At 45.4% G+C, this 27,889-nt stretch overlaps 1 protein-coding gene across 6 annotated transcripts in view; it reads right to left on the bottom strand.

The window, feature by feature from the left end:
* AAK1 (AP2 associated kinase 1) overlaps nucleotides 1-27,889 on the bottom strand; it is a 205,708-nt gene that overhangs the window by 105,578 nt on the left and 72,241 nt on the right. For all 6 annotated transcript variants that reach the window (XM_075346165.1, XM_075346164.1, XM_075346168.1 and 3 more), the window contains exons 5-6: nucleotides 10,618-10,739; nucleotides 1,152-1,233 (exon numbers count right to left, since the gene is read on the bottom strand). In XM_075346165.1, the coding sequence (XP_075202280.1) occupies nucleotides 1,152-1,233; nucleotides 10,618-10,739 (204 nt within the window). The remainder of the gene's footprint in view (nucleotides 1-1,151; nucleotides 1,234-10,617; nucleotides 10,740-27,889) is intronic.

Here is a 27,889-nt window from a genome sequence, read left to right as displayed (position 1 = left end):
CACAGACCCCAATTGTGGACTGAAGGCAATAAGTGCCCTCTTGGACCGCTGATAGACATTAGGGAATGTCCACAGAGAAAATCCACACCTAATAAGCTAAGTGTATAATACACGAGAGCTCAACAAATTCATCAGCCATAGGGTAAAATCTACAGAGAAAATCCACTTAAGGCTATGTGTGCACGCTGCGGATTAACCGCGGACTTGCTGCAGAAAATGTGTCTAACATTGCTGCAGTCATTCCCCAGCAAAACCTATGGGTATAAAAAATGCTGTGCGCACACCGTTTTTTTATACCAGCGGATTTTCCGCTGCGGAATTTAATGAGCATGTCACTTCTTTTCCGCAGGTACCTGCAGTTTTTGCCATAGATGATGGTAAAAAAAACCGCAGGGACCAACCTGCGTAAAAGCAGAGGCAAAACCGCATGCGGATTTTGTTGCGATTTTGGTGCGTTTTTTTTTACCGCAGGTGCGGGATTCTTTAAGAGGGTCCGGATTTTCCTTGAGAAAAAGTCACTTTCTAGGGCGCACATGGCCTAAGGCTATGTGCGCACTGAGAATTTTTCGGGTGCGTTTTTGGGCTCAAAACTGCATGAATTTGCTTCCACAGCAAAGTCAATAACTTCTCATTTTTGCTGTTTGCACACAACTTTTTTTGTTTAGCTGCATTTTTGAGCGAATAAAAAAAATAAAAAAAAAATGGACATATCAATTCTTTCCTGCGTTTAACTGCGTTTTTCACTCATTGGAAAAACGCAGCAAAACGCGGCCAAAAACGCACCGAAATGCGGTAAAAACGCAAGCTTTTTTTACGGGTGCGTTTTTTGCAGCCAAAAACGCAGCGTCAAAAAAACGCTGTGCGCACAGTCTAAGAATGACCATGCTCAGACATCTGTACACATTTTTTCTACATGTGAACAGGTTGAGGACCTTTCTTACTTCCATTGCACTTGCAAATCACTACTGATTTGTGCTGCAGAATTTGCACCAGATGTGAATGGGGTCGCTTCTGCCTCAATTTCGGTAACTCCCATTTAGAGACATGGAGCTAGTTCTCAGTCGTAAAGACACTGCCACATGTACATTTTTTCCCATGGTGACAACCGATAACCATAGAACTTGTAGTAGTCGGTGATTGAGGAGACGTACCCATATGTCAGCCTTGGCAGTGATGACTTTGCCACTGTAAAGGTTTACCATCTCCGGTGCCCGATAAGAAAGTGTGGTATACCTGGAATAAAGAGACATGTTAAAAAGGGCCCGTTACCAGGTTTTTGCATGTATTTTATGGCCTTTGCTCCCCACCTTATTCAGGGGTTTGGTTTTTCTCAATGTGCCATATGGTTGCAGAGATAGGGATCTTTCTATTTTTTGGTAGCTCACAGGTTGATTATGCACACAGTCCAAAGATATGCCCACCAGAGAATACTATGAACGCCAACCCCTTGGTAAAAGCCATAAAAATTTAGCATATTAAGAGCACTAAATAAAAAGTGCATAAATCCCAGGAACCATAAAGCAGATTATAAAAGAAAAAAAAGCAGCCAAATTTGAGCTGGTGATATCCCTCACTAATATTATATAATAATAATAATAATAATAATAATAATAATAATAATAATAATAATAATAATAATAACAACAACAACATTTATTCACTTATATAGCGCTATTTATTCCATAATTCTTTACATACATCAGCAACACTGTCCCCATTGGGGCTCACAAATAAAACATTTTCTAGTTATAGGAGCCTCTTCACTAAAGCAACTGTATAATATAGCCAGATTATTCCGTTCTCCCATAGATTGTCTCCCAGAGCAGAGCCCATGGCGGTCCGGTAACTGCAGTGGGTTACAATTTAAATAAGTTGTAGCATGAAATAAAAGTACATTTTAAACCAATATATCTTGGAACAACAATTTCCACAATTGGATGTGTTGAAAAAAAAAAAAATGTTCCTGTGCTGAGATCATCTTATATATGTGTGTCCCTGATATGTATTGTGTAATGGATGTACAGGGACATCGTCTGATCATACCACATCTCCTGTGAGGGGGAGATTGTAAAAAAAGAGTACCGTATATAGACATTACTGCATGAGCTTACAGTTGCTGCTTTCTGTGAGGTAAAACATTTCCCCGCCTGCTTTATCACAGGAGTGTTCTTGCTGTGTCTCCAGCACTGTGAGCTCATCATAAATCAAGTCAGTTAAATATGAACTTCACTGACTTTATTTATGATTAGCTCAGGGGACCGGAGATGCAGCAGAAACACTCACTCCTGTGATAAAGCAGGCAGGGAAATGTTTTACCTCACAGAAAGCAGGAGCTGCAAGCCAATACCATCTCATCTCTATAATCATTTTTTATCTACTCTTCCTCCTCTGGCCAGAAGCTATGATGTGTACCGATCTTGTTCCTGCATGGTCAGACAGTCGTAATGAACAACGCTGAGGCACGTTAATAGAATTCTCGGCACAGGAACATTTTTCTTTTAAACACATCCAGTTGTAGAACGTATTATTATTACATCATCTATTGATTAAAATCAACTTTGTTTTCTGGGAGTCAATATTCTCTGTGTACTGTAAGATGAGTGGGAACCAGGTGGACGGCTCTCCACAGATAACCAAACCCGGAAGGACAGAAAGCAGAGCCAAGTCCCAGAAGGGCGATCTGTTGAGATTTTGAATAGCTGCAGCTAGGATGGTCATTCCAAGATTGTGGAACTCTACAAAGTGCCCCACCCTGGCAGACTGAGTAGGGGAGATGGCCAGTCTTCAGAGGATGGAGGACCTCACCGCAGGAAAGGATGGGTTGTTTGATAAATTTGTTAGAATATGGGGACCCTGGATTATGTGCCTCGACTCCCCGGAGTTCCGGGAGATATTTGAAGGAGTGTGAGCGGGATAGGTGACCCCCCCATCCTCCGTTCTCTTTTCTTTATTCTCTTTCTATTCCTTACCCCGACCTACTTTCTATCTTGCTCTATCCCCCTTGTGTTTTTGCTCTTTTGTTTTTATTTTTATTCAATGTTTTCCAGTTTTCTTATTTTGATTTATTGAAATGGTAAAAGATATGCTGCTATTCACGCATTATTATACAGAATGTTTCTCATGTAATATTTCTTGGAAAGTTTAATTATATCTATATACCTGCCAATCTGTTTTACGATGTTAAAATATTCAATAAACACAGTTTAAAGATAAAATCAACTTTGCTTGTGGGAACAACTCCATTAATTGATATGGCTTCAAAGTAATGTTCCCGCTTGGCAGATATAGTGAAGCCATTTCTGAAACCAAGTCTTCACTCTACATCTGGAGGCATGTGTATGGTTCTCTGCAAGCTCCTTTCCGATTAATGGGTCAGTAGTAGAATTTTCTGCAATCTGCAGAGTGTGAATGTACTCGGTCAGCATTGTTGCATGCTAAATGAGCATCTCTCTCAGAAAGAAGGGAATTTTGTTTACTTACCGTAAATTCCTTTTCTTCTAGCTCCAATTGGGAGACCCAGACAAATGGGTGTATAGGCTATGCCTCCGGAGGCAGCACAAAGTATTACACTAAAAGTGTAAAGCCCCTCCCCTTCTGCCTATACACCCCCCGTGCTCCCACGGGCTCCTCAGTTTTGGTGCAAAAGCAAGAAGGAGGAAAAGATTATAAACTGGTTTAAAGTAAATTCAATCCGAAGGAATATCGGAGAACTGAAACCATTCAACATGAACAACATGTGTACACAAAAAAACAGGGGCGGGTGCTGGGTCTCCCAATTGGAGCTAGAAGAAAAGGAATTTACGGTAAGTAAACAAAATTCCCTTCTTCTTTGTCGCTCCATTGGGAGACCCAGACAATTGGGACGTCCAAAAGCAGTCCCTGGGTGGGTAAAATAATACCTCGTAATAGAGCCGTAAAACGGCCCCTTCCTACAGGTGGGCAACCGCCGCCTGAAGGACTCGTCTACCTAGGCTGGCATCCGCCGAAGCATAGGTATGCACCTGATAGTGCTTCGTGAAAGTGTGCAGGCTCGACCAGGTAGCCGCCTGACACCTGCTGAGCCGTAGCCTGGTGCCTCAAAGCCCAGGACGCACCCACGGCTCTGGTAGAATGGGCCTTCAGCCCTGAGGGAACCGGAAGCCCAGCAGAACGGTAAGCTTCGAGAATTGGTTCCTTGATCCACCGAGCCAGGGTTGATTTGGAAGCCTGTGACCCTTTACGCTGGCCAGCGACAAGGACAAAGAGTGCATCAGAGTGGCGCAGGGGCGCCGTACGAGAAATGTAGAGTCTGAGTGCTCTCACCAGATCTAACAAGTGCAAATCCTTTTCACATTGGTGAACTGGATGAGGACAAAAAGAGGGTAAGGAGATATCCTGATTGAGATGAAAGGGGGATACCACCTTAGGGAGAAATTCCGGAACCGGACGCAGAACCACCTTGTCCTGGTGAAACACCATGAAAGGGGCTTTGCACGACAACGCTGCTAGCTCAGACACTCTCCAAAGTGAAGTGACTGCTACTAGGAAAACCACTTTCTGCGAAAGGCGTGAGAGAGAAATATCTCTCATTGGCTCGAATGGTGGTTTCTGAAGAACCATCAGCACCCTGTTCAGATCCCAGGGTTCTAACGGACGCTTGTAAGGAGGGACGATGTGACAAACCCCCTGCAGGAACGTGCGTACCTGTGGAAGTCTGGCTAGGCGCTTCTGCTAAAACAGAGCGCTGAGACTTGTCCCTTAAGGGAGCCGAGCGACAAACCCTTTTCCAGTCCAGATTGAAGGAAGGACAGAAAAGTGGGCAAGGCAAATGGCCAGGGAGAAAAACCCTGAGCAGAGCACCACGACAGGAAAATTTTCCACGTCCTGTGGTAGATCATGGCGGACGTTGGTTTCCTAGCCTGTCTCATAGTGGCAATGACCTCTTGAGATAATCCTGAAGACGCTAGGATCCAGGACTCAATGGCCACACAGTCAGGTTGAGGGCCGCAGAATTCAGATGGAAAAACGGCCCTTGAGACAGCAAGTCTGGTCGGTCTGGTAGTGCCCACGGTTGGCCGACCGTGAGATGCCACAGATCCGGGTACCACGACCTCCTCGGCCAGTCTGGAGCGACGAGGATGACGCGGCGGCAGTCGGCCCTGATCTTGCGTAACACTCTGGGCAACAGTGCCAGCGGAGGAAACACATAAGGGAGCTGAAACTGCGACCAATCCTGAACTAAGGCGTCTGCCGCCATAGCTCTGGGATCTTGAGACCGAGCTATGAACGTCGGTACCTTGTTGTTGTGCCGGGACGCCATTAGGTCGACGTCCGGCATGCCCCAACGGCAACATATCTCCTGAAACACGTCCGGGTGCAAAGACCATTCCCCTGCGTCCATGCCCTGGCGACTGAGAAAGTCTGCTTCCCAGTTTTCCACGCCCGGGATGTGAACTGCGGATATGGTGGAGGCTGTGGCTTCCACACACAGTAGAATCCGCCGGACTTCCTGGAAGGCTTGGCGACTGCGTGTCCCGCCTTGGTGGTTGATGTATGCCACCGCTGTGGAGTTGTCCGACTGAATTCGGATCTGCTTGCCTTCCAGCCACTGCTGGAACGCTTTTAGGGCCAGATACACTGCCCTTATCTCCAGAACATTGATCTGAAGCGAGGACTCTTGCCGAGTCCACGTACCCTGAGCCCTGTGGTGGAGAAAAACTGCTCCCCACCCTGACAGACTCGCGTCCGTCGTGACCACCGCCCAGGATGGGGGTAGGAAGGATTTCCCCTTCGATAAAGAAGTGGGAAGAAGCCACCACCGAAGTGAAGCTTTGGTTGCCTGAGAGAGGGAGACGTTCCTGTCGAGGGACGTCGGTTTCCTGTCCCATTTGCGTAGGATGTCCCATTGAAGAGGGCGCAGGTGAAACTGCGCGAAAGGGACTGCCTCCATTGCTGCCACCATCTTCCCCAGGAAGTGCATAAGGCGCCTCAAGGGGTGTGACTGACCTTGAAGGAGAGATTGCACCCCCGTCTGTAGTGAACGCTGCTTGTTCAGCGGAAGCGTCACTATCGCTGAGAGGGTATGAAACTCCATGCCAAGATATGTCAGCGATTGGGCCGGTGTCAGATTTGACTTTGGAAAATTGATGATCCACCCGAAACTCTGGAGAGTCTCCAGAGTAGCGTCGAGACTGTGCTGGCATGCCTCTTGGGAGGGAGCCTTGACCAGCAGATCGTCTAAGTAAGGGATCACCGAGTGACCCTGGCAGTGGAGGACCGCGACTACTGTAGCCATGACCTTGGTGAAAACCCGGGGGGCTGTCGCCAGGCCGAACGGCAGTGCCACGAACTGGAGATGTTCGTCTCCTATGGCGAAGCGCAGGAAGCGCTGATGCTCTGGAGCAATCGGAACGTGAAGATAAGCATCTTTGATATCGATCGATGCAAGGAAATCTCCTTGGGACATTGAGGCGATGACGGAGCGGAGGGATTCCATCCGGAACCGCCTGGTCTTTACGTGTTTGTTGAGCAGTTTTAGGTCCAGGACAGGACGGAAAGACCAGTCCTTCTTTGGAACCACAAACAGGTTGGAGTAAAAACCGTGACCCTGTTGCTGAAGAGGAACAGGGATCACCACTCCTTCTACCCTCAGAGTGTCCAACGCCTGCAGAAGAGCATCGGCTCGCTCGGGAGGCGGAGATGTTCTGAAGAATCGAGTCGGAGGACGAGAGCTGAACTCTATCCTGTAACCGTGAGACAGAATGTCTCTCACCCATCGATCTTTTACCTGTGGCAGCCAGGTGTCGCAAAAGCGGGAGAGCCTGCCACCGGCCGAGGATGCGATGTGAGGAGGCCGAAAGTCATGAGGAAGCCGCCTTGGTAGCGGCACCTCCGGCGGTCTTTTTAGGGCGTGAGTTAGACCGCCATGAATCGGAGTTCCTCTGATCCTTCTGAGGCCTTTTGGACGAGGAGAATTGGGCTCTGCCCGTACCCCGAAAGGACCGAAACCTCGACTGTCCCCTCCTCTGTTGGGGTAATTTTGGTTTGGCCTGGGGTAAGGAAGTTTCCTTTCCCTTGGATTGTTTTATGATTTCATCCAATCTCTCACCAAACAAACGGTCGCCAGAAAATGGCAAACCGATTAAGCACTTTTTGGCAATCGAATCTGCCTTCCATTCCCGTAGCCACAGGGCCCTGCGTAATGCCACCGAATTGTCGGCTGCAACCGCCGTACGGCTCGCAGAGTCCAGGATAGCATTAATAGCGTAGGACGCAAATGCCGACGTTTGAGAGGTTATGGAAGCCACTTGCGGCGCAGACGTACGTGTGAGTGCGTCAATTTGGGCTTGACCCGCTGAGATAGCTTGGAGTGCCCATACTGCTGCGAATGCTGGAGCGAAAGACGCGCCGATAGCTTCATAGATGGATTTCAACCAGAGCTCCATCTGTCTGGCAGTGGCATCCTTGAGTGAAGCCCCGTCTTCAACTGCAACTATGGATCTAGCCGCCAGTCTGGAGATTGGAGGATCCACCTTGGGACACTGAGTCCAGCCCTTGACCACGTCAGGGGGGAAGGGATAACGTGTATCCTTAAGGCGCTTGGAAAAACGCTTATCTGGACAAACTCGGTGTTTCTGGACTGCCTCTCTGAAGTCGGAGTGATCCAGAAACATACTCGCTGTACGCTTGGGGAACCTGAAACGGAACTTCTCCTGCTGAGAAGCTGACTCCTCTACTGGAGGAGCTGAGGGAGAAATATCCAACATCTTATTTATGGACGCAATAAGATCATTCACTATGGTGTCCCCATCAGGAGTATCAAGGTTGAGAGCGGCCTCAGGATCAGAATCCTGATAAGCTACCTCCGCTTCATCATACAGAGAGTCATCTCTCTGAGACCCTGAACAATGTGATGAGGTCGAGGGGATTTCCAAGCGAGCTCGCTTAGGCGGTCTGGGACTGCGGTCCGTGTCAGAGACCTCACCCTGGGATCTATAAAACACCCCGGGGAGACATTGTTGTTCCAACTGAGGGGGACTAGGGGGCAGTGATTCCACAGTGCCCATGGTCTGAGATACCGGTCTGGACTGCAAAGCTTCTAGTATTTTAGCCATAGTCTCAGAAAGTCTGTCAGTGAAAACTGCAAACTCCGTCCCTGTCACCTGGACAGTGTTAGCTGGTTGTTCCCCCTGGGCTCCCCTTAGCAGAGGCTCCGGCTGAGTAAGTGCCACAGGGGCCGAACAGTGCATACAATGAGGGTCAGTGGAACCTGCCGGTAGCGAGGTTGTACATGCGGCGCAGGCAGCATAGTAAGCCTGTGTTTTGGCACCCCTGCTTCTTGTGGGCGCCATATTGTTGTCTCCTTTGAGCAACACAACAGGGTATATAGCCAGAAATCAACTGTGCACCATACAGTGTAAAGTATAGCCTGTAAACATATAAACTATAATCACACTTCTGCACAAGTGGGGCCAGCACCTCAGGTGCTGCTTACCGCCCGCTTAAAGCGGTTGTGTGGCCACCAGAATGCCTGCCTGGGTCCCCCAGCGTTTGTCTCCCCTCTGCAGCGTCCTAGGAGCTGACAGGAATGGCTGCCGGCGTCCTGAGGAGAGGAGGGAGCCGTGGGCGTGACCCAGAAAGTGCGGGAGCTGGTGCCTCACTGTGCACAGTGAGGGGGGTGGAGTATGCAAAGCATGCTCCAGCCCTCAGTGCTGCCGTGCTGTACAGCGTCCCGCCCTTCCCCTGACTGGCAGGGCTGGGGGCGGGAAGAGAAAGAGACTAGGCCCAAAAGCCGGGGACTCGAGTTATAAGCGCGGCCGCCGTAAAAGCGCGGCCGGCGCAGAGTCCCCGGCGCAGTAACAGTCCCAGCCGCGCCTCAGTAAAAACAATTAACAGAGTAATAGGATGAGGGTTTCCAGGCCGCGCCAATGACGATCACATTAAACTGCTAGATTAATGTTGCTTTTTATTCCAATTACAGGTCTACGCGTTTCGGAAGGCACCCCTTCCTTCTTCAGGACCAGATGGCAAGACCAGATGGGGTTTTCTTGCCATCTGGTCCTGAAGAAGGAAGGGGTGCCTTCCGAAACGCGTAGACCTGTAATTGGAATAAAAAGCAACATTAATCTAGCAGTTTAATGTGATAGTCATTGGCGCGGCCTAGAAACCCTCATCCTATTACTCTCTGTTATCTGCCAAAACCGAGGGACCGCTGCTGTGACTCTGGACCTTCTACATACATGCTGTTATAGGAGTTGTGACTTTCACAACCCCTATAGGCGAGTAGTATCTCCCTCCTTTTTCTCCCATTGTTACTTGGGTAAGACCCTATTGCGCCTCTTTCCTCCACAGTTTATTATCAGTAAAAACAATGGCAGCGGCGGTCAGCGCGGTAGTCCCCATACACAACCACACTCAGCGACGCTGCAGTGTATAATGGCACAAACGCGGTCCCCGGTGCACTAGCACACCCAGCAATGCTGGAGTGTTGCTGTGCGCGGTCCCCACGGGGACACAGAGTACCTTAAAGTAGCAGGGCCATGTCCCTGAACGATACCCGGCTCCTATCCAGCAGGCTCCTCAGGAGTTGTGGATGAAGCACGGTCTCAGTGCCTGGAGACCGATAGGATCCCACTTCACCCAGAGCCCTAAGGGGGATGGGGAAGGAAAACAGCATGTGGGCTCCAGCCTCCGTACCCGCAATGGATACCTCAACCTTAACAACACCGCCGACAAGAGTGGGGTGAGAAGGGAGCATGCTGGGGGCCCTATATGGGCCCACTTTTCTTCCATCCGACATAGTCAGCAGCTGCTGCTGACTAATCTATGGAGCTATGTGTGCAGGTCTGCCTCCTTCGCACAAAGCATAAAAACTGAGGAGCCCGTGGGAGCACGGGGGGTGTATAGGCAGAAGGGGAGGGGCTTTACACTTTTAGTGTAATACTTTGTGCGGCCTCCGGAGGCATAGCCTATACACCCATTTGTCTGGGTCTCCCAATGGAGCGACAAAGAAAAGTTGGTTAGAGATCAGTAAAGAGCTGCTGTATTCCCAGAAACTGCCCCGCTCATATCCAAGCTGCTGAATAAGACCGGCTTTTCTGAGGACTCCAGCTTCAAATACAGCACTTTTACATAAAAAATGGCTAACTGGACTTCTGATGATAGCTGTAACCTGCCAACAAATGACCACTTGTATTTATTGCTATGTACAATAGTATAGCGATCACATACACCCATTTCCCAATAACAGGATAGATTAAAGGGGTTTAGATGAATGGAGACCTGTGCATACGTCTGAGGTGGAAGCCGTCGAACACTGCAAATGCATCTTAAAACTAAAAAAATAAGGTCGGTTTGATGAGTCTACGAAACAAAAGACCGCACACTCGCATGGCCTGATCTCCTTACCAAAGCTACCTCCCTTGTATATACCTGTGAGGCAGTTCATGAAGGTCAGAAGACCTGTCGGTCGGGCCAGGTATTGCAAAGAAGCAACGTCCATGTTAGTGGATGCGCGAAACCAGCATTCGTGAGATTGCGCCCTTCACAGTATCTAGATTCCAGCACTCACTCTCATAGTACCATTACTATGCCCCAAGGCTACATTCAGCCTCCTCTTTCAGTCTTGACCATACTTACTTTTTAATCTCATCCTCCACCGCAGAAACACCTTCGGTTTGCGGATTCTGACATTTATTTGTTGCACTCCCAAAGTCACACAGCACATAGTGACCACGATCATGTAGTAGGATATTCTCCACCTGCAAGCACACAAGAAGAGACCACATAAACATATCAATATGAACTATTTTTCAATATCCTATCTACACATACTGCAGTACGGGGGAAGGTGTACTTTCTTAGCTATAATATGAGACAGTCTTTAAATTTGTCGGTTTTACTGATATCTTGAGTTGTTGCCAATAATACCTTTCTTATGTGGCCCTTTTATGTTTATATTAATGTGTGACAGAGGTAGCATTTCATCCCCATTGGTTTCACATGGAGAACTGGAATAATATAAAACAAAAAAAAAAAGTCCCCCACGTCATTCACAGCATTAATTCCTAAACTCAAAAAAGTGTGAAAAAGCAGAATACGCTGCCTGTCAGACATGAAGTGATGAAGAATTCCTATAGATACATTAGTATACCTAGAAAGGGCACAAGTCCCTACTATGAAAACACTTAAGAGCTTTTTAGGCTTTTCCTGGCAAAGATTATTATATAGCTTTAAAACTTGCTTGTATATTTCATTCGCACGTGGTCTTCCACCAGCCTCAAGACACTGACCCAAGAATAATTTACTGCAGAAGCCCAGAACAGATGTATAGAAGATGAATATGAACAAATGCATCTTACATGCAGTGTATCCTAGCTCTGTGATTAACACTTGATAGGTTCCAGCCCATATCCCTGCCTCCTGCTGGTGATAAGTTTCTCCCCATCAGCACTTAGCGTTGTAAAGTTGCAGTGTATCCATCTCCGTGTACATTATTTGATTCAGCTTCAGCCTGTTTTCCCTGCCTCCTGCTGGTAATAAGTTTCCTCCCATCAGCTCTAAGCGTTGCAAAGCTACATCTCATGGAAATACACTAGAGATTATGCACAGCATAGATATAAATTAGCAGTGTGATTTAGTGGAGGTTTATTACTGCAGCTAACTATTGGACTTGTTATATTACTGGCAAAAATTATATATTTTAATTGCATGAGAGGACATACTGAAGGACCGGATGGCTCAAGATGAGGAGAGGGCATGAAAACAGCCAGGAGAGATCTGACAGGAGAGGATTTCATCCTGTTGAACACATGAACTAATAGACTGATTTCGGGTCTACACAGGAGAACAAGTATTGGACTGGTGGTCAGACTGGAGATCCCATTACACAGGAGCACATAATGAAGCTAGAAATATGTAGGAATGTAACGGAGCTAGAATAAAACACTGCATTATATCAGCAAAATAAAGGGATTGAAAGGCAATTTTAAAACAGAAAAGTAGTTGCCACAAGTGTGATCAACTGACATCCATGAAGGAATCGTATTAAAGGATTAGATCTATTCAGCTTCTAGACAGTAAAATTAATCCAACGGTAAAATACTGCATACGGTATTTTCTCTATTTTTGTGGCCATAACTCAAGGTTTTCAAAGTTTGGCAGCACCAGAAGTTTTAGATTTCTACAAATAAGACGGGAAGATTTTTTTTTATTTTTATAGTGGCAGTTTTATACAAACACACACACACACACACACACACACACACACACACACACACACACGGAACACTTAACTAGTTTTGAGCACCACCGTGCTCAGGTGGACGCTCGGATGAGCTCAACTTGTGTACTGAGTATAATGGAAGTCAATGGTAATTCAAGCATTTTTCCACGAGAGCTCCCAGACAAATGCTCGAATTCCCCATTGACTCCCTTTACACACTATACACAAGTCGAGCCCATCCGAGCATCAACTGCTCATTACAAGTACCGAGCCCCTGAGCATGGTTAGCACTCATTCATCACGATTAGTAACACTTAAGACAATTTAACAAAAAAAGAAAAAAAAAAAATGTGTACTCTAAATGAGATCTAACTATTCATTAAGACATGAAAACATTTATAACAGACTGCACTACAAGAAGAAGGTAAAAATGTGTCCACCAAGTAGTTACATTGGTGGAGCCCTTGTAAAACCACCATGGCGGATGATAAGAAGCAGCTTCGAAATTAGTCAATGAATAGGAATGCGGATGATTCAAAAACCTAACAAGATTATGTTTTACAATGTGGATTACGGCAGATTAATCTGCAATGCCGACGACAGGACTACCGAAAAAAAAAAAAAAAACAATGACCAAGAAGGTTCAAGAGTAGCAGGAAATCAGGGAGTGAGTCTGGGATTCATCCAACGAGGTGACTCCAGAGAAAAGCAGATGAGATTATTATTATTTATTATTATAGCACTATTTAATCCATGGCGCTTTACAAGTGAAAGAGGGTATACGTACATCAATAACACAAAAACAGACTGGTATAGGAGGAGAGAGGACCCTGCCCGCGAGGGCTCACAGTCTACAGGGAATGGGTGATGGTACAATAGGTGGAGACAGAGCTGGCTGTGCAGGGATGTACTGGACTGAGGGTTATTGTAGGTTGTAGGCTTGTTGGAAGAGATGGGTCTTCAGGATCCTCTTGAAGCTTTCCACGGTAGAGGAGAGTCTGATATGCTGAGGTAGAGCGTTCCAGAGTATGGGGGAGATTAAAAAGGGTCTCCAGGAAAGACGCTCACACAGGAGTTGTCATGAGATATTCAATCAGCGAGGTCATTAGGTTATGCTGCCCTAATTAATCTGACACAGAGTGATGTGATACCCATAATTATTATTTTTAAGCCCTCTTAAAAGTCATTGAACCAGTTTTGTTTATATGGGTCGATATTGGGAATGCTACAAACACTTGTTCCCAGGTCATTGGCTTGTCTAAATAGGCCAATTACTGAGACAACTGCATAAAAGTTACGTCGGATTGATGAGGACTTCAGCCAGTTAAGTGTCCTTCTACCAAGTAGGGCTTCTCCAAAGCATACAATGCCTAAAGGCACAGGAGTCGGATGTATCTCAGACCAATGGCTTAGCTACTGCGCCTCATAACCCAAGTAATGGCAGCAGCTGACAGATCCACTCAAATAGGAATAGACCAACTGTAGTAATGATGGTGGAAGGAAGATAATGAAAAGTTGTTGAGTGAACACTTCCTCTGAAGACTGATACTGTAACGACAGTATGAAAAAGGTTTGGTGGACGCAACGGGAGTAGCAGTTACTAGTTATGTAGACAGCAGAGCACAGCTGTACTTCATACCATCTGCATACCATCCCGAGAAATGAATTGGAGTTTCGGAAACACATCACCACAGAAAGCTATGCTGTTTCGGCAATCTGGAGATTACTCCAACCGGGTAGCTTTCTTTGCTAAGCAAATTCCATTGCTCCCAATGTTTGACTTTTTTCGTAACCCTGCTTGTGGTGGCCGGAACCTAAAAATCAGTTATTCCCATCTCGCCCATAAATGACAGAAATTGGAATAATCTTTTACAAGCACAGTAATTTACCAAGATGAAAAAGCAGCTCCTCTCTCACTGAGAGAAGCCAGCTGCTTCTCTGCCGGGCCCCTAACCCTGCCAAGCCCAGTCGCGATCTCTATGACCGGTACACCCCTGATGAGAGGGTAAAGAACTTTGCCTCCTATTCCAGAGGCCTCCGCTTGCTCATTGTACTGTTTCCTCATTTCGAGAATCGGAACCCTATTACTATTGGCACAAACTCCTTCACCATGCTGCAGCTACACGTTTGTACATTTCCATCCTTATCACTGTCGGACAAGCCTTACGTGCTCTTTATCTGGCCACTGATCCATGATTTCCCCTTTTCATATTTTCTTGCCCTGCTCTTCTTCCGTGCTGCACCCATTTTCCTCACATTTATTCCAAAACTACACAGCTGAAATCACAGTCAGTAGCCCACACACAACCTGAGTGTGTGCCAAACACGTCTATGAATCTCAAAAAGCCGACGACCACTGGCAACTAATAGCTGAAAATTCCCCGCGTTCTATGTATTGCTTGGTTGTTTTCGCTATCCTTAATAGCAGACTTGGCCTTTTCAGCAGACTCCTAGAAACACACTAATACTGAACTTTTGTATTCACGGCAATGAAAACGCCAGAGAGACTGTTTGTCTAGAAAAATACTTAGAAGTCATTGACTTGCCTGATTTCCCTTTATTTTAATTCCTTTTCATTGGCTTTACAATGCCTGGTAGTGACCCCGCTGTTCCCTCCCCATGCAGCCCCCATTCAGGATAATTACAGGCAGTTTACCTGCGTCTTGATCTACAATATAACCTCATTCAGCAGGTACCTGACACAATTAGCGTGGGCTTTCTGTAACCAGCGTATTGACAAAAGCCCCAATAGACTAATTGTTATTTATAATCATTTAGGAGCAAGTAATTAGGCATCTAATGACAAAAGTAAAGCTCCATTAATAACCACTGTTGAGTCATTTTACTATGATTATACAAATTAAAAAAGGCTAAACAAAATACCAAGGGCACATAATATTAAATATTACAAGATTATACCTTTAAGCTCATACATCATAACTACCTCACTGTTACATTCAGCTCCAAGAATCTACTTCTCTTTTTATTCCCCTCCATCCTCACATAAGAACTTGTACTTTGTTTCTATGCTCCACAGACGGCCCTCCCGTCCCTCCCTCCCTCCTGCCCACCCCACAGACGGCCCTCCCGCCCACCCCACAGACGGCCCTCTCGTCCACCCCACAGACGGCCCTCTCGTCCGTCCCTCCCTCCCGCCCACTTCACAGACTGCCCTCCCGTCCCTCCCTCCCGCTCCACAGACTGCCCTCCCGCCCACCCCACAGACGGCCCTCCCGTCCACCCCACAGACGGCCCTCTCGTCCCTCCCTCCCGCCCACTTCACAGACTGCCCTCCCGTCCCTCCCTCCCGCTCCACAGACTGCCCTCCCGCCCACTCCACAGACTGCCCTCCCGTCCACTCCACAGACGGCCCTCCCGTCCCTCCCGCCCACTCCACAGACGGCCCTCCCGTCCCTCCCTCCCTCCCACTGCACAGACGTCCCTCCCGCCCACCCCACAGACGGCCCTCCCGTCCCTCCCTCCCTCCTGCCCACCCCACAGACGGCCCTCCCGTCCCTCCCGTCCCTCCCTCCCGCCCACCCCACAGACTGCCTTCCCGTCCGTCCCTCCCTCCCGCCCACTCCACAGACGGCCCTCCCGTCCTTCCTTCCCTCCTGCGCACCCCACAGACGGCCCTCCCGTCCCTCCCTCCCTCCTGCCCACCCCACAGACGGCCCTCCCGTCCCTCCCTCCCTCCTGCCCACCCCACAGACGGCCCTCCCGTCCCTCCCTCCCTCCTGCCCACCCCACAGACGGCCCTCCCGTCCGTCCCTCCCTCCCGCCCACCCCACAGACGGCCCTCCCGTCCGTCGCTCCCTCCCGCCCACCCCACAGACGGCCCTCCCGTCCGTCCCTCCCTCCCGCCCACCCCACAGACGGCCCTCCCGTCCGTCCCTCCCTCCCGCCCACCCCACAGACGGCCCTCCCGTCCGTCCCTCCCTCCCGCCCACCCCACAGATGGCCCTGCCGTCCCTCCCTCCCGCCCACTCCACAGACGGCCCTGCCGGGCCTCCCTCCCGCCCACTCCACAGACGGCCCTGCCGGGCCTCCCTCCCGCCCGAAAGATGGCCCTTCCGTCCCTCCTGCCCACTCCAGAGCCCATACGGCACCTTTCTTGCCAATTTAATGCAGACAAGCTCTATCCCTCCCAGAGCCTCCCCTTGATCTCTTACCAATCTCAGAGGCTCTACTACTCTCTTGCCTCTCCTCCATATTTCAGACCTCAAAGCCTCCACTCATGTTTACCCCACCTGAGATCCTTCACTCAAACTTTACCCTACCCACAACCCCAAAGCCATTCTCATCACTTTTTCCTATTATCCATCTCCTATCCCTTTATCCTAAGCGCATCTAGGGAGGTGAGGTTATAAAGAATCTCGCATTATTGTAGTACTATAACTTAGCGAGTATTTCACCTATATTTTTCTCTACTACAAATTTAAAAAAAAAGAAAAATTGCTCCATTCTCCTATTCCTTATATAGTGTATTTATGGGCTCCCTAGGCACCTTTAATTATTGATCTGTTTATGTCTATTTGGGGACATGTCATCCACCTTTACAATTGGATAGCATTTCACTGCCAAGGATAAGCACTTATAAATAGGCAGGTAACCACATCTGCCATAGCGAGTAAATGTGTGTGAGGGCAACAAATACAGAAAAGAAAAAAAAAAACACCTCATTGTCTGCATAACCTGTAAAGACGAGCAGATATCGTTCATATCTTCTGCACTTTATACTTGTTCAAAAATTGGGCAAAAATAAAATAAGAAAAAACAAATATTACTAGTGATCTGCAAATCGTAACTATTCATGTTTGGATTGTTCATAATGAATCCCAAAAGTAATATTCCCGAACATTTTTCTGGCAAATCTTCATGAAAAATGCATGGGCTCCCCATTAACTAGTATTTGGTTCATTACATAGGTTGAAAAAAAGACCCAAGTCCATCTAGTTCAACCTTCCTCCACCAATTCTACATTTTGTCACTAAATCACTTATAACCAACAATGTTGTGTGTACTGAGGAAATCATCCAGCCCTTTTTTAAAAGCTGTTCTAGTATCTGCCATTACTACCTCTTGTGGTAGGGCATTCCACAGTCTGACTGCTCTAACTGTAAAGAACCCTTTCCTATTTAGCTGTCGGAATCGCTTTTCTTCCACTCGCAGTGTATGCCCCCTGATCTTTGGAAGGAATAAGTCATGTGCCAGTCTTTTGTATTGACCATACATATGAATGAGATCTCCTCTGAGACGTCTTTTTTCTAAGCTAAACACATCCATCTTTTTCAACCTCTCATCATATGGGAGGCCTTTCATTCCTTGCAATCATCTAGTTTCCCGCCTTTGAACTGAGTAGCTGCTGAATGTCCTTTTTAAAATGTGGAGCCCAAAACTGGATCCCATATTCCAGATGTGGCCTTACAAGTGATTTATAGAGGGGTAACAATACGTTGGGATCACGAGATCTAATCTTTTATACACCCCAAAATCTTGTTTCCTTTAGTAGCTGCTGCTTGACATTGGTATTCTGATTACAAATAAGCTGAGAAGCAATATTCAGAGTCCTTCTCCTGTTCTGTAGTCCCGAGCTTACTTCCATTTAATGTATACGCAGTTATAGGATTTCTCCATCCTAGGTGCATTACCGTATTTTTCGGACTATAAGACGCACCGGACTATAAGACGCACCCTTGTTTTAGAGGAGGAAAAAATAGAAAAAAATAAAATTGAAAGTAAAAGAATGTGGTCATGACACACTGCTATTTTACTGCTGACAGTGTTACGGAGGTAATAATATCCCCAAATTCTGTCCTCATATCCCCCATTCTAGGTACCTTCCAGGTATATATGGCCGCCATCGTGGAATATGTATGTTCCCCATCATTAAATGTGTGATCCTCCAATCTGGTGTGTGTGTGTGTATATATAGTTATATTGTGTGCATATATAGAGGTATATAGTGTGTGTGTGTGTGTATATATATATATATTATATATATATATATATATATATATATATATATATATATATATATATATATATATATATATATATATATATATATATATATATATATATATATATATATATATATATATATATATATATATATTAATTAGTGTGTGTGTGCGCATATATAGTTATATACTGTGTGTGTGTGTGTGTAATATATATATGATCCAACCCCATCCAGGTGTACAGTAATGTCTTTATATACTATATTATTTATTGCCTTACTTTTACTGATGTGCTCGAGGACCTGCAGTGATGTAATGAAGAGGCGGGCACTGTGCTGTTCTGTGCTGTTCTGGCCACCCCTCTGCATTACATCACTGTAGGTCCTTGTCAGCTACGGGAGACTGTTTCTAGTGCAGAGGCAGCAGGAGCAAAGTGAAAGTAATTTGAGCCCTCAGCACAGAGACTGTGGCTGTGCTGTGAAGGTATGCCATGCTCTGGCCCGGACACTGCAGTGATCTGCACATCCTCCGGGCGAGACATTACTGCAGCGGCCCCCTGCTCCTGCCTCCTACACAGCGGACACAGTCTCCCCAGCCGCTGCAGGAAGCCGGCGTCTGGAGCTCCCACGTGTGACCGCTATTTACATTAAACAAGTATTCATTAGCTGCTCCTCACACCCGCTGACTGCAGAGAGAGGTGGGCGGGGAGCAGCTAATGAATATTCACTTACTTTAAGCAGCGGGCACACGTGGTTTCTGCAGCATCCTGCAGCAGCGACCCTCCCTGCCTCCTGTGATCAGACTGCATAGCGCTGACTCCCCACAGCTCCCTACCCCGCAGCTTCAGACCATAAGACGCACCCCACACTTTCCTCCCAAATTTGGAGGAAAAAAAGTGCGTCTTATGGTCCGATAAATACGGTACTTTACATTTATCAATATTAAATCTCAATTGCCAAGTATCTGCCCATTCTGACATCTTATCCTGATCGTTTTGTAATATTGTTCTATCAAGGCTAGTTTTTAATGTCCTACATAGCTTGATCAGTTCATGAGACAATTGAATTTGAAGAATTTTATCAAATGGACCTATAAAAAAAAAAAAAGTAGCAATTGCACGATCGACTTCTTGGATATTCAAATTACCATTTTCGGTCTAAACAGACGTGTAACGTAAGGACACATCTGTTTATGCATTGCTACATGCCTCACCTGCCCACAACCCTTCTACTAGTCGCGTCATTCCAACCGGACAGTTTTTGAGGACGAGGCGGATCTGCTCGTCCCACAACAGCTTTGAGGCACAATCGGCTGATCTTTGGGGCCATTTCCAAGCTAGGGGATAAAGCAACAAAAAGCATCCAGTATGGATACATAGAGTAAAAAAAAACCCTAGAGCACAGTTGCTTACATATAACCCCAAAAACAGGAGCCTTTTTATTCGGAAGCAAGATTCGTTGGAACTTCTAATCAAGAATGGGAAACAATGCGGGACATAAAGAAACCCTGGTCAGCATTATTGACAGACCCTGCGTTGGCAGAGACCCTTACACAAAATCCACTCATGACATCTAGGAGGGCTAAAAATTGAAAGGATTATTTAGTAAAAAGCCACTATGTCCCCCCGAGAGTTAATCCATTTGGTTCACGGGGTCCTTTACAGGGGTGTTTCCCCTGTGGACATTGTCTGGCTTGCAGCAATGTCCTTCACAGCACATCTGTTCAGTCATCGGATGACCAGAGGAATTACACCAAACAATATATCACGTGGTACAACACATGTGGTGTACTTTGCCACATGCACTTGCTCCCTGATCTATGTGGGCCTCACTTCCCGCAAGCTCCACATAAGGGTCAGGGAGCATGTGAGGGATATTGCAGCAACCAGATCCGTAATAGATATTACCCTTTTGAAAACCCTGCCCAGGCATTTTAAGTCTCACCACTCCTGTGACCCCCCCTCCAAGTTGAGAGTTAGGGGTATTGGTGCTATAGATGTACAGTTAGGTCCAGAAATATTTGGACAGTGACACAATTTTCGCGAGTTGGGCTCTGCATGCCACCACATTGGATTTGAAATGAAACCTCTACAACAGAATTCAAGTGCAGATTGTAACGTTTAATTTGAAGGTTTGAACAAAAATATCTGATAGAAATTGTAGGAATTGTACACATTTCTTTACAAACACTCCACATTTTAGGAGGTCAAAAGTAATTGGACAAATAAACCAAACCCAAAACAAAAATTTTTATTTTCAATATTTTGTTGCGAATCCTTTGGAGGCAATCACTGCCTTAAGTCTGGAACCCATGGACATCACCAAACGCTGGGTTTCCTCCTTCTTAATGCTTTGCCAGGCCTTTACAGCCGCAGCCTTCAGGTCTTGCTTGTTTGTGGGTCTTTCCGTCTTAAGTCTGGATTTGAGCAAGTGAAATGCATGCTCAATAGGGTTAAGATCTGGAGATTGACTTGGCCATTGCAGAATGTTCCACTTTTTTGCACTCATGAACTCCTGGGTAGCTTTGGCTGTATGCTTGGGGTCATTGTCCATCTGTACTATGAAGCGCCGCCCGATCAACTTTGCGGCATTTGGCTGAATCTGGGCTGAAAGTATTTCCCGGTACACTTCAGAATTCATCCGGCTATTCTTGTCTGCTGTTATGTCATCAATAAACACAAGTGACCCAGTGCCAATGAAAGCCATGCATGCCCATGCCATCACGTTGCCTCCACCATGTTTTACAGAGGATGTGGTGTGCCTTGGATCATGTGCCGTTCCCTTTCTTCTCCAAACTTTTTTCTTCCCATCATTCTGGTAAAGGTTGATCTTGGTCTCATCTGTCCATAGAATACTTTTCCAGAACTGAGCTGGCTTCATGAGCTGTTTTTCAGTAAATTTAACTCTGGCGTGTCTATTTTTGGAATTGATGAATGGTTTGCATCTAGATGTGAACCCTTTGTATTTACTTTCATGGAGTCTTCTCTTTACTGTTGACTTAGAGACAGATACACCTACTTCACTGAGAGTGTTCTGGACTTCAGTTGATGTTGTGAACGGGTTCTTCTTCACCAAACAAAGTATGCGGCGATCATCCACCACTGTTGTCATCCGTGGACGCCCAGGCCTTTTTGAGTTCCCAAGCTCACCAGTCAATTCCTTTTTTCTCAGAATGTACCCGACTGTTGATTTTGCTACTCCAAGCATGTCTGCTATCTCTCTGATGGATTTTTTCTTTTTTTTCAGCCTCAGGATGTTCTGCTTCACCTCAATTGAGAGTTCCTTAGACCGCATGTTGTCTGGTCACAGCAACAGCTTCCAAATGCAAAACCACACACCTGTAATCAACCCCAGACCTTTTAACTACTTCATTGATTACAGGTTAACGAGGGAGACGCCTTCAGAGTTAATTGCAGCCCTTAGAGTCCCTTGTCCAATTACTTTTGGTCCCTTGAAAAAGAGGAGGCTATGCATTACAGAGCTATGATTCCTAAACCCTTTCTCCGATTTGGATGTGAAAACTCTCATATTGCAGCTGGGAGTGTGCACTTTCAGCCCATATTATATATATAATTGTATTTCTGAACATGTTTTTGTAAACAGCTAAAATAACAAAACTTGTGTCACGGTCCAAATATTTCTGGACCTAACTGTATATGGGGATCAGGGGGTGGTGACCTCAGAAAACGATTGGTGCAGTGTGACGCGAAATGGATTCTGACACCAGACACCTTGGTCCCTAAGGGACGGAAAAGTCCATTAGTTATGCCCTATTCCTGTAGTGACCAGTTGGCATAATCTTGCAGGGCATAGACACACTTTCGTTTTATTCTTTATTGATGATATAAGTCCATGTCTGAATGACCACTGCCTTCCTTGTTTTTTTTATGTTTTTTTAATTTTTAAATCTATTTTGGTCCTTTATAACGCTGGGTATTATTTTGTGTTTCTTTGTGCTTCTGCTCTACTTAGGCACCTATACAATCTTTTGATATCAAGGAAATTTAAGGAAGACTTCTGATTGGAGAATGTCATGGACTGTCCGTTTGTCATATCAAGTTTTTTACCTTATTTAATATGGATGCCTCTGTTGGGTTAGATGCTCTTTGTAATATGCATTGAATCGCTGTGTCCGCTCTGGTCATCCTGTGCGCATGCGTGGATCCCATGGCGTGTCTTGAAGACTTGACTACCGCTGTCTATAAGCTTGCAAATCAAAAAGGTCTGTGGAGCCTCTGTTAGGAGTCTCAACACTGAAAATAGCCAGATATCCCTCTGAGAAGGACCTAGCCAAGGAATGGCTTTTTAGGAGACCACCATAACCACCATATTAAGGGGCCCTTTTAGTCAATGGCCTTGGTATTTTCCTTGCCATATCTTTAAACTTGTCAAGAGCTGGATACTGACTAAAAGGGCCACTTAATATGGTGGTTATGGAAGTCTCCTAAAAAGAGCCACTCCTTGGCTAGGTCCTTCCCGGAGGGATATCTGGCTATTTTCCGTGTCGAGACTCCTAACAGAGGCTCCAAGGCCCTTTTTGATTTGCATACTTCCTAGAGGGCAATACACCTAGGATTTCACCGTGTTGAGCGCCCTCACTGGCTGCTGACAGTGTTTTCTCTGGCTGGTCTCCCCGAGATCAGTGATTGTTTTGTCTTGCTGTCTATAAGCTGGCGCACATGCGTGGGGGCCATGGGGACGCTTTCTTGCTCCCACGCATGCGCGACATGACGTAACGGCAGGTCAGCCCGAGAGACTCGCCGGGTGGATCTGCGCATCTGCGGACATCAGTGGCGCCCATTTAAACCCATCGTTTGGCGGGACAAAACCACAGCACCTCGTCCCCTGATGAAGATCTGAAAAGATTCCATTCAAAATGTACGTTGGGTTTGTGTGAGGTCCTTGCTTCCTAAGACCAGTCGGTGACATTGTTACTATGGCATTGCCGCCCTTACCTCATATCATCACCTTGTGGGTATGAAATTTGTGATCATGTGGACCGACTATGGATTGCCTTAAATCACACTATGTGAAAGAGATACTTTAATGCAATAGCTATAGGTCTTGAACGTCCCACCTACAAATTGACCAGTTACTATGTGATGTGTTGTACATGTTATGAAATGGTGCGGTAGCTATACTTTGCCTGGTTTGGTCTTGGTTTTTAATTTTGTTATATTTTAAACAAAATCATGTGTCACTTTACCCTAATAAATTTGTAATGAATTTTGCACTTTAAAGACTCTTTTGTTCTTTTTTCTCCAAACATAGTTTGGTGTCGTCAGCAAAGTGACAATTTAATCTCAACCACATCCACAAGGTCATTAATTATTTGTTATAGTTAATCGTCACGAATACCAAAATAGTACTTTGGGATTTATTAAAAATAAACCGAATGATTACTATTCACTGATCCCTAGACATTACCTATCAGTAAATTTCGCAAAAAGTGTACACCAGTCCCTGACATCTTTAGTGGAGGCACTGGTAAGATGCGCCTAAAATCACTAAGGCGTAGAACTCTTTATGAATTAGGCACATCCAACATGTGTACGACAGCCAGGTACAGCTGACGGCATGGTGTGCAGAAACACACAGTACCATTAAATAAAGTATGTGAACTAACTAAATCACTAGGGGCAAAAAGGAGTTAAAATTATAAAAAGATCCCCTGAAGGACATTCCATCCCCTCGTCACAGCGCAGCTCTTGGCTCATGCTAATGGTCGGCCTATAGGAGGAGGACAAGCTTGGAGGCCAGATGGAAATATTCAATGCTACACCCTACAAGGTGGTGTCGCTACGGGGGAAAATTTGCATTGTGTCTAATGGAAGAAAAAACAAAAAACAGAAAACGCCTGTTTTGGAGAAATGAGCCTAACCCATGATGGCATTAGTGGAGTAAATATTTGCTCATGGAGAGCAGTCAGCTGTCACCCATTATTCATATGAATCCCAAGAATGGAAACCAGCTGATTATAGGAGTTAGGCACATGATGTTGACACACTAGGCCTGTAGCACCTTACACATAGTCGTATGAATGCTACAACACACCATCAAGGTGTACGGTTAGTGCTAGTGAAGGCTCTTTACTCCCCACATATCTAATCAAGTCAACGAAAAATAGGGAGGCCGGAAAATCGGCCCATCTAGAGTCAGTAGGAAAGGAGTCCTCAGAGTCAGAATTTATGGCAGTATCACATACCAGGCAGCAGAAAGCTGATCCAAGCCTGTAGCACTTGCAGAGAGCAAAGGATTAATGTATTAATCCACCACAGATAGGACCTGTTAATCCCCCGCAGAGTTGACAGCTATCCAAGTTTAGAAGCAGTAAATAAAAGGGAATTAAGACGGCAAGAAGTGACTACCGGAAAAAGACCGGCTGAGAGGACCCCGGCCGGCACAGATACCAAGTGCTAGTGCTGAGGAAACGCTTATAATACAAGCGGCTTATACAGAAAATGACTAATACTAGAAAGTACAACACAAGACGTATGGAGACAAAAACCACCCACTGACACGGTGCAAGGCTTCTACCTAGAGTATCGGTACACAACAACTTCTGCAAATGGATAATGATCAGATGATTGGAGCAATTGTCTTCTGCTAAAATAAACATGTCCCCCTGCAGCGGCCCCCACAGGAAATGTGGCCTTACGTGGCGGATGTGTCTATGGTGGCAAACAACGCGATACATGGACAGCTCGGGTCCCCCAGCATAAACGCCACCCTAATCGCCTAATGCGGAGTCTTGTAAAAGCAGCCACCCTCCTTAAAGCCCAGACCACATACATTAATATATATATTAATCTCTCTCATATATTATATATAATTGTATTATATATACATATACATATATATATACACATATACCGTATACACACACACACACACTATAATATATATATTATACATTATACATACATGCACACACATATATATGGGAAAACTCACAATGTAAGGAGTAACCCGAATGCTGCACTATTTGCTAATCGCACGAATAGTGCAGCATTTGGGTAACTCCTTACATTGTGAGTTTTCCCCATTGACTTGCATTGCCCACGCTATTCGGAATGAATCCACAAGTGTTAGACAGTACTCGTTATCAGTATAGCGAGTACGAATAGTTAGGTACTCGCTCAACTCCAGCTACAACTGTAAAACATAGAAAGACCCCTCTTAACCCTTCGGCAATTTTCTGTTTTCATTTTTTCCTCCCTTCTTCCATGAGCCATAACTTTTTAATCTTTCTGTCAATACAGCCATATAATGGCTTGTTTATTGCGGGGCGAGCTGTTGGTTTAAACACCACCATTCATTCTTCCCCATATTGTACTGAAAAATAAGAAAATTGCAAAAAAAAGTGCAATTGCACAATTTCTTTACTAAGGCTAGTTTCACACATCCGGCTTTTCGCCAGATGCGGCGCACTCCAGTACAGTGTGATACAGTACACTGGCAGCGCAACAAGGTCCGGTCACATGCTGTCATGTGACCAGAGCATGTGACCCGGAGGTTGCCGCGCTGCCATTGTACTGTATCACACTGTACTGGAGTCCGCCAAATCCGGTAAACCAGTGAAAAGCCGGATGTGTGAAACTAGCCTAAGTTCACTATATGGTAAAACTGACCTGGCATCAAACCATAATGTCATTTTTTGGGATCTGGGTCTCAGCGACGCTTATTTCTTGCGCTTAATTTGCCGCTTTTAATTGTACAACGTTTTGATAGATGCGAGGTTTTGATAACCTGTTAATGTTAATGCATTTTAATGTAATGTTGCAGCAACCAAAAAAAAAACAAAACGTAAATTGTTGTTTTTTTTCCTCTGACTATGCAGTTTACGAACCAGATTAATTGATTTGATAGATCGGGCATTATCTGAACACGGCGATACCAAATGTGTTTTTATTATTATTATTTTTTTTTTAATTTTCAATGGGGCAAAAAGGGGAGGGTGTGATTTGAACTTTTAGGGGTTTATATAGATTTTAGAAATCAATTTTTTTAAAAAATTTTTTATTGATTTTATTAGTTTCCTTAGGGGTCAGAGCGAAGCCAGTTTGCTGATCAGATCACCAGACATGTGCGGGGAAAAATGCAGGCTCGCCACATCAGCCCGCATTAAAAAGCACACGGCCAAAGATGTACCGCATATTTCAGATTATAAAAACACACTTTTCCTCCCAAAAATTTGGGTGAAAAATGAGGGGGTGAGTCTTAAAATCTGAATGCAGTTTACCGGGGGGGTGGTGAAAAGGTGTCAAAGAGGGTAGGGGCAAGGCTATTCGGTGTACTGCTGGCACTGCGCTGCTCTGTGTGTTGGGCGGTGAGTAACGGGCCATTCTGAAGATGTCGGCGGTGAGGGCTTCTTCAAATAATGGCTCCTAGAGTCGGCGTGTGCGCAGATGGAGCTCTTGGCTCAAGCCCTAATCTGTGCGTGTGCTGACTCTGGTTGCCATTATTTTAAGAAGCCCTCACCGCCGACATCTTCAGAATAGCCCGTTACGCACCACCCGCCGCACAGAGCAGAGCCACATCCACAGCCCTGGCACAAAGCAGTACCCACAGTACCACTCTGCGCCCCCCTCGGTACCAGTCGCAGCATCACCGTGCTCCACTACAGACCTTGCCTCCTGTGACCCCCGCTCCGCTGCCGGCCCTCCCTCCCAGGTAAAACATTACAGAATTATAAATACGGACTATATATATATATATATATATATATATATATATATATATATATATATATATATATATATATATATATATATATATATATATATATATATATATATATATATATATATATATATATATTATATTTTTATGAACCTTTTTTTTCTCCAAATTTGGTGTGCGTTTTATAAAGCGTAAAAAATGGTATATGTATGTCCTTGTTAATGAAGGGGTTAATACCAGTTTAGATAAGCATCACCTGCCAGAAAAGGGGACTTAGCTACTGACATTTTCGCCATTTGGGAAATTATGCACAATCTGTGACACAAAGGACGTGTACGCCTATTTGCATACAAAAGTCTAATTATTTTACAAATGGCAAGAAAAAAAAAATAAAAAAATCTAAAAATGGAATTCAGCTTGCAACAAATGCAACATTTTTTTTTTTTTGCAGATGTACAGCAAAAGGTAGCCAAATTTGCAGCTGACAAATCTACCTCCTGTGCTGGTACTGGGGGAGACTGCAGATTGTCATGTTACAGCAGCAGAAAAATGGATACGAATTTAATAAAACGTATCCACACACAAAAATAAAATAAATAAATAAAATAAAAACTGTGCAAGATCCAAACCGAAACAGACCTACTTTGTAGATTTTAATTGTGCAGTAAGTCAATTTATGTTGCAGATTTTCACAGCACATTGCACCTTTTTTTTTTTATTAAAAAGAATAAAAAAAAAATAATATAAATTACACTCACAGGACGTACACTTACCCATAAAGAAAGCAATTTTACAAAAAAGAAGGGAATTTTGTTTACTTACCGTAAATTCCTTTTCTTCTAGCTCCAATTGGGAGACCCAGACAATTGGGTGTATAGCTATTGCCTCCGGAGGCCACACAAAGTATTACACTTAAAAGTGTAAGGCCCCTCCCCTTCTGGCTATACACCCCCAGTGGGATCACTGGCTCACCAGTTTTAGTGCCAAAGCAAGAAGGAGGAAAGCCAATAACTGGTTTAAAGACCAATTCAATCCGAGGAAAC

This window comes from Anomaloglossus baeobatrachus, chromosome 4 (genome assembly GCF_048569485.1).
Source record: "Anomaloglossus baeobatrachus isolate aAnoBae1 chromosome 4, aAnoBae1.hap1, whole genome shotgun sequence".
Taxonomy (NCBI): domain Eukaryota; kingdom Metazoa; phylum Chordata; class Amphibia; order Anura; family Aromobatidae; genus Anomaloglossus; species Anomaloglossus baeobatrachus.
Note: the sequence above shows the minus strand (reverse complement) of the source record. Positions and strands in the feature narration are given on the sequence as shown.